The 7,162-nt window shown below is 35.8% G+C and overlaps 1 protein-coding gene across 1 annotated transcript in view; it reads left to right on the top strand.

Moving 5' to 3' along the window:
• The window catches only part of LOC106945230 (lysophosphatidylcholine acyltransferase 1), a 32,272-nt gene that overhangs the window by 13,338 nt on the left and 11,772 nt on the right, over window positions 1-7,162 (top strand). Inside the window, exons 2-6 of the mRNA XM_015028787.1 lie at window positions 1,289-1,428; window positions 2,181-2,395; window positions 5,788-5,900; window positions 6,249-6,309; window positions 7,006-7,103. Coding sequence (XP_014884273.1) covers window positions 1,289-1,428; window positions 2,181-2,395; window positions 5,788-5,900; window positions 6,249-6,309; window positions 7,006-7,103 — 627 coding nt within the window. The remainder of the gene's footprint in view (window positions 1-1,288; window positions 1,429-2,180; window positions 2,396-5,787; window positions 5,901-6,248; window positions 6,310-7,005; window positions 7,104-7,162) is intronic.

The raw sequence follows: 7,162 nt of genomic DNA, 5'->3' as shown, positions 1-7,162 counted from the left end.
TATATATATATATATTTTTTTTTTTTTTACTACTGCTTCCTCTTTCACTGTATGTTTGCTTGTTATTCACAAGAAAGCTTTAACCTGAAACTGCTTTGCGTTTATAGCCCAGAGTAAAATATGCATCTTTACTTGATTTAAACAAAAGCACAACAGTAACAAACTGTGCAGCTGTTCACTAAAACAGTGTGACATTAGTGAAACACTGTCATTAAAGCTGGTATTTAAATGCACCTTCTGGGTCTTTTCATTGAACAGTAATTATCCCAAGAACTATGTTCATTAGGGCAGTGGTAAATGACAACTAGGAAAATGCATTCCACTTGTAATAATTTTCAGAGTGTCAACAATGCCAGCTTTTGTTCCCCTTTCAAGAGTGAGAACTGCTTTTGTAAAATTGTATGTGGTGTACTTTAAAATCCTTATGCAATTCAGGGTTTGCTTTATAAATATTGCACACTTGTTGCAATAAATTAGGTGCTTGCTCCTGTTCTTAAAAGTCAGTTCTCTTACAGCACATGGCTGAAAGCTTCTTTTTATGTGGATGTCCAAGATTTTAAGGACCTGAGACACCCAGAGGGCGTCCAAGTAAGAAGATGTTAGCTGTGCGCCTATGACACAGTATCTGGGGAAAATAAACATTTGATGCACCAATGATTTATTCTTTTCCAAGTTTTCTGACATGCAAAAAATGAAGATGACATATTGTTTAAAAAACAAGGATCCACTAATCGCATTGTTTATTTTTGAATAATTAAATGTTTATTTTATTGCTCATAATAAGAATGATATAAAATAGAGCTTAATGTTTGGTGCAGAAGTCTGTTTCTTGTAGTTTGTCACCAGGTTTGCATACACTGCAGCAGGGATTTTAGCCTGTACAGATCTCCAGATCTTTCCGACTTCGGAGCTGTTGCTGGGCAACACAGAGTTTCAGCTCGTTCCAAAGATTTTCTGTTGAGATCAGGTCTCAAGACTGGCTCAGCCACACTAGGACCTTGAAATTAATTTTACAGAGCTACTACTTGATTGGCCCCTGAGTGTGTTTGGGTCATTGTCCAGCCACAACCCATCTTCAATTCTCTTACTGAGGGGACGAGGTTGTTACGGCCCCATCCATCCTTAAAATCTAACATTTTTCAAACATCCAATGGTTATGCATTGGTGCATCACCAAAACTTTGTCTCATGTTAGAGTAGTTTTGATTCCATTATGTGAGTTTCTACTGAGAAGACATGATGCAATGATTGTTTAACACTTCTTTCCCCCTCCTCTTACTCTTTAACAGATTGGATTAATGACGGTGACACTATTTCCTATCCGTCTGCTCATAGCAGCATTTATGATGCTGCTGGCTTGGCCTTTTGCCTTCCTTGCTTCAGTGGGACGCTCTGAGACCACTGTTGAACCCCAGTGCCTCTGGAGGAGGTAGGTGCTCTGCTGCTCAAATGTGTCTCTGAAAAAAATGTTTGCACTGATGTAAGGAAAGCTGAAACAACTTTTTTGATTGTAGAGATTAACCCTGTCTTCTTCTTTTTTTTTTTTTTTTGCTTTATAACATGTCATATCAACAAAAACTATTGCATTACTAACAGATATTTGTTTCAACATTTTTAAAAATTATTATTTTTTTGGTGTTCAAGAAAAGTCACAGATGTTCTTTGTATCATTTAATCTTTGCAGTTTTTTTTCAGACATTGAGGGTTTATTAGAGAACTGTATTTACCAAATGACAATCAGACAAATCAATAAATAAGTTTTGGACAGATTTATTTGCAGTTGGGTTATAAAACAATATGCCAAGTTTAAAACATCCAAGTTTTGAACTTTTAAATCTGTGATCTAAAAATAAAATTAAAAGAAAACATGGCCCAGTTCAAATATGCAGACATGGTGAAGACATACCCCAAAAGACTTTTAGCTGGTATTATGTCGATTAACTTGTTCAGAGGGGTATCATGCAAATACATACCAGGTTTGGGTTTTCATTCAAAACACACATTATCAGAACCAGTGTATTTATTTTTTTTCATATCTAAATTATTTCTCTGTGTCAGCCCATCTCACAAACCTCCCATATTACCAGCACTGCTGTTTAAGCAAAATGCACCATACTGAGTTGAAAGTTCAATGAAAGTTGAATGAAAAGAGCACCAAGTCATGCCAAATTTTGTTCACAGACTGGTGGACATCATCCTAAGAGTGATCATGCGGATCATGTGGTTTGCGGGAGGCTTTCACTGGATAACTGTGAAAGGTCAAAGAGCTCTGCCTACAGAAGCACCCATCATCACCCTGGCACCCCACTCCTCTTACTTTGACGCCATCCCCGTCACAATGACGATGTCCTCGATAGTCATGAAGGCTGAGAGCAAGGACATACCCGTTTGGGGAAGTAAGTAAAATGTACTAAAATGTTTGCTGTTGCCATTAAACAAAACAATCATTCAGTACACATGTAGCATATGACATTGTTTGGTTTGATGCCACAAATTATTGCTTTAAAATTGTAATAGAGCTAAAGCTTTTACTTTGTCAGTATTTTAAATAAGCTGATTTGGATCGCCTGCACTATCAGTCACTATGCTTCCCTGATAAGGTAGTGTGGACTTTATGCTGAGTAGTAGTTGCTACAATCAAAACAAATATTGACAGTCGATAAGGACTGCTACTGGGGTCATAAAGGAAACAATTCAAATCGGGTCAACGCGGTGACAAACTAAACAGACTTGGTCCATTTATTAAAAATGACACAGCACACACTTCACCTTATTTAGTTATCAAAGGTCACTATTGACCTACGCCATAGTTATGATTGAACATTTTTCCCACATTTTAGCAGTGTGTGTGTGTGTGTGTGTGTGTGTGTGTGTTTATAGGAACAGGCTTGAGATTGAGCTGTAAAATCATTGTCAAAATTTTCAGCGTCCCCAAAAGCTAATTTGGTAAACTGTTAATTTAAACATGCATATACTTATATAATTTTATGCTCTTAAATACAGTGAGTTGCTAAGGCAACACTCAAATGTCCTCAGTTATTCTAGGAATAGGAAAACTCTTTTAATTTCAAGTAAACATTGATTTATTTAGAATTTCAGCTAACCTTAGTTTCAAAGTTTCAATTTGCTAAATACATTTTGCTCATTGACTGCTAAATATTTGACAAGAAGACACTTTTCTACTAACTCCTACAAAATTCTTTCAGGTTTATCTGAAGTAAACATATTATTTTCTCCTGCTATTATTGATTTAATTTTATCAAAACCCAGACCAGGAGCTTGTACACAGAGCCGATGCAGACATCAGGTAGACCTTAGTCGCAGACTGCAGTCACACCACATTGACAGCATATCCTATTAAGTGGCTTGCATGTGAAGTTACCCTTCTACCTGCCAGGGAAGACATTGGATCATATACACCTCTAAGCAGGACACAGTCAAGGTTTGTGTCTTATTTTAGCCTCTCTTTCACCTCATCCTGCCCTGTCAACTAAGTCAGCAATTTGCCACATTGTTAGCTCCAGGCTGAGTGGAGCTCAGCCAAGTTAAAACGCTCTTACTTGCTTGCATTGCAAGATTGAAATGACATACTATTGGTGCATAATATTTCTGGCAGTGTCTGTGAGAATCAACACTCTGCAATATGCTGGGATGGTGCGTTGTAGTATTCTAAGGTATCAAATATATGCAACACTAGATTAATTAATTTTTCTTTTTTTTTTTTTGCACAGCTTTTGTTTGACTCTGAAACAGTCATGACAATGTGAAAATAATAAGACTTGCCAATCTTAAATTTCAGTCCTATTGCCTTTGTAAAAGGAGCCAGGAAGCAGAGCCTGCCAAGCATGTGGAACCCATAATGAGCATTAAGACATGATCAGCTGCAGTCACGTGTGCAGAATGTCTTTTGGAAGGAGCTAGCATTAATCCCTTCCTGTCAGTAGGAAACTCAATCACAAGCAGCTTTTTCTTCAAGTAGTTCCACCTCATTTTTTTTTTCAAATACTACATTATCTTTTTTTTTTTTCATGCCCTTTAATTTTTTATTTTTTTTCTCAAACATGTTTGGAGGATTTGGTTTTCAACTGGTTAAGCTTGAACATTCAAAAATATCAAGAAATACACAACTGCCATCTGAATCTTTAACCCAGTGTCATATTGATTGTACTTTTCCGTGTGCAGTATGCCTCTGTTAGTGCCAATAGCTAACGTTTACCTTTTTTAATGTTGTGAAAGCTTCCTTTTAGTTTTAAGGAGTGAAGGAGTTTAGACCCAGGAAGTAATATTGAAAGCTGCATTTTGTAATTATTTGTCAGTGTGCTGTGTTTTGTCAGATTTTTTTGTTTATTTTTTAGCTGATTTAAACTGTTTATCTTCCTAATTAAAGTACATCTTCCTTAACCTTGAGTTGGGTTTATCACATTACACATCTATGTCGCTTTCCCACATCTGTAGAGTGATGAATTATGGGAACTTGCTAAAGCATATAGCCTTAGTTTTAGTCATTCTAAAAGTACTAAGCCAATGTAACCAGTGATGCTTCGTGTTGGTTGGGCTTTGTTTTGGTGGAAGTTAGTTTGCATAAAAACGAGGAAGAGTCGTGACAGATACAGCTAGCACGAGGAAAAGCACGGACAGCTTCACTGGGAAATAATCTGGATGGCCAGCAGCAGCATCAACGTACACCATGCTTTTGTCTGTTTAAACAAATTGGTTCTGCATCAACCAAGATTAGGCATAAGGCAGTGCCAGAGCCTCCACTTCCACAACAAAATATTGTTTAAAACAGAATGCAGTGATTATATTCAAATATTTTCAGTCCAGCTAATTTTTGCACCAATGGCTCCTTAAACATAATTTATAGACTCAGTTTGGTAAATGTTATTTATTTCTCCTTTTAATAATTTGTATTTGAATATTTTACATCCATTTCCATATTTTTATTTATTTTAATGTACTTTAATTCAAATAATCTAAGTTCAGCTATAAACTCAGATTATATAAACATGCTTATTATTTTGACTAGCCAGAATTACTAACTGGAGTGCTTGTATAGTAGCGGCCACAGTACATGGCCGCTACTACACAGCTATCGGTTAAACTGAAACTGAACTCTGCATTGCTAAGTTCCTGTCATGCGTCATTGTATATAAAAATAGCTGTGCAAGTTCCAAGAAGAAACAATACAGTTTAACGGGGAACAATGACATTGTGGAGCTTGATTAAACTAAAATGAAGTTAAATGATCGCTTGTGTCCTTGTAGCCTCATATTTACTGACTGTATTTATAAAAAGAAGCGAGGCCTATCTTACATTTACGATCTGAAGATGAGGCTATTCTGACTCATGCTTCTGTCTTTGAGGAACTTGTGTTTAAAATAGCAGACTAATTGTGGTTTCTTTGACCCAAACATAACACAGATGGGTTTACTTATTAATGCTGCGCTCAGTCAAATATAACTGTTTTCTAAAGTTTCCATAATGAGATGTAATACTCCCTCAAGCTTCTGCTTTTTATCTAATTGTACTGCAGACTTGTAAAAATGTCTGCCAATAAGCATGTTTGACATGACATGTTTGTCAGGAGTGATTTGGTGTTAACTTATTTAACGGCTCCAACTGCAAGTAAGACATGCAGAAGTGCCTTAATGTCATTTTCGTTCTTAATCATAATCTCTTTTGCTTTTGAAATTGCTTTACTTTGCTTTACTTTGTTGAAATAACACAAATGTTTTCTTGACTTAACTGTGTTATATATTCATTTTTCGACTCTGTGCGTCTCTTCCAGCTTTGATAAAATACATTCGGCCGGTGTTTGTATCCCGATCAGACCAGAACTCAAGAAAGAAGACAGTGGAGGAGATCAGGCGGAGGGCTCATTATGGAGGAGATTGGCCTCAAGTTAGTGGATTGACAAAACTGTAATTTTGTTGTGGCCTAATAATCCACCAAAAGAAGCACCTTTTAACAGGAACTGTTTTTTTTTTTTTTTTTTTTTTTTTCTTGTCTAATTTACCAAGGTGATTGCAGCTATGCTAAATCTTTTTGACTTCTATTTATATTTTTTTAAACAAACTTACATAGAGTCACACAAATGATTCATAGTAACATTTGGTGGATCGTTTTGGGATGTATTACTTGCCGTGTTGCATATCGTACTTAAGACAAACACTGTATTGTTCCTACTGGCATAAACAATGATAGAACATATTGTTTTATCAGCGATTCATTTCCTACTCTTACTTTTAGGTCATGATTTTTCCAGAGGGGACCTGCACCAATAGATCCTGCCTCATTACCTTTAAACCAGGTAACATGTTTCCAGGCATTCAGTCAAAACTTTGTTCACTAAAGTACAGCTGATTTCAAGGCTTGCTTTTAAGTGTGGTTTGCCACTAGTAAACCACACTTTTTGTCATTTGAAAGAATGTTACACAACATTAAACAAAGTGAGTCCAAATGTGAAAATTGGGTTATTTTAGGCCTGTCTTTTATTTTGGGCTCTTTCTAATAATATGCACTAACAAAATCAAATATCATTAATGACCACTGACATAATAAGTAAATAACACTGATTATTACTGGTGAACCAGCGACATGGTGATTGGTAACAAGGTTTTTTTTTTTTTTTTTTTTTTTGATGCACGTTGGAATCAAAGGCTGCAAGTCGTCTATCCAACAGATGAGCCATTAAAGCAGAAATTCCTAAAGTGTAACTCTTCAGAAAAACAAAGAATAATGTCCTCTAGATATCAATTTACACTGTGCTGAAAATAACTTGATACTTTTTGCAAGATACTTCTTGAACCACAGAGACATGTGGAGGGTGATCAGCAAAATAGACTAAGTTTAAGTTGTTATTAAACTCCTAAAGGTAGATTCATGACATATAAACTACAGAAATCTGGCTTTGGGTGTTGTATTTCAATAGCTCTGTTTATGTGTTTCCAGGTTTTCAGCTATGATGATTTATCTATCTAAACTTTGTTTTCTTTTTTTCTTTTAGGAGCTTTTATTCCTGGTGTTCCAGTGCAGCCTGTTGTGATTCGCTATCCCAATAAACTGGTAAGATTGCCGATAGATTGGGTAATAGACTATTTTACTGCCAAACCTTTGAGATATATATATATATATATATATATATATATATATATATATATATA

Source organism: Poecilia latipinna, unplaced genomic scaffold, assembly GCF_001443285.1.
Source record: "Poecilia latipinna isolate Pla-1442-1.1 unplaced genomic scaffold, P_latipinna-1.0 Scaffold135, whole genome shotgun sequence".
NCBI lineage: Eukaryota > Metazoa > Chordata > Actinopteri > Cyprinodontiformes > Poeciliidae > Poecilia > Poecilia latipinna.
The sequence above is the reverse complement of the archived record's forward strand: the minus strand, read 5'-3'. Positions and strand labels throughout refer to the sequence as shown.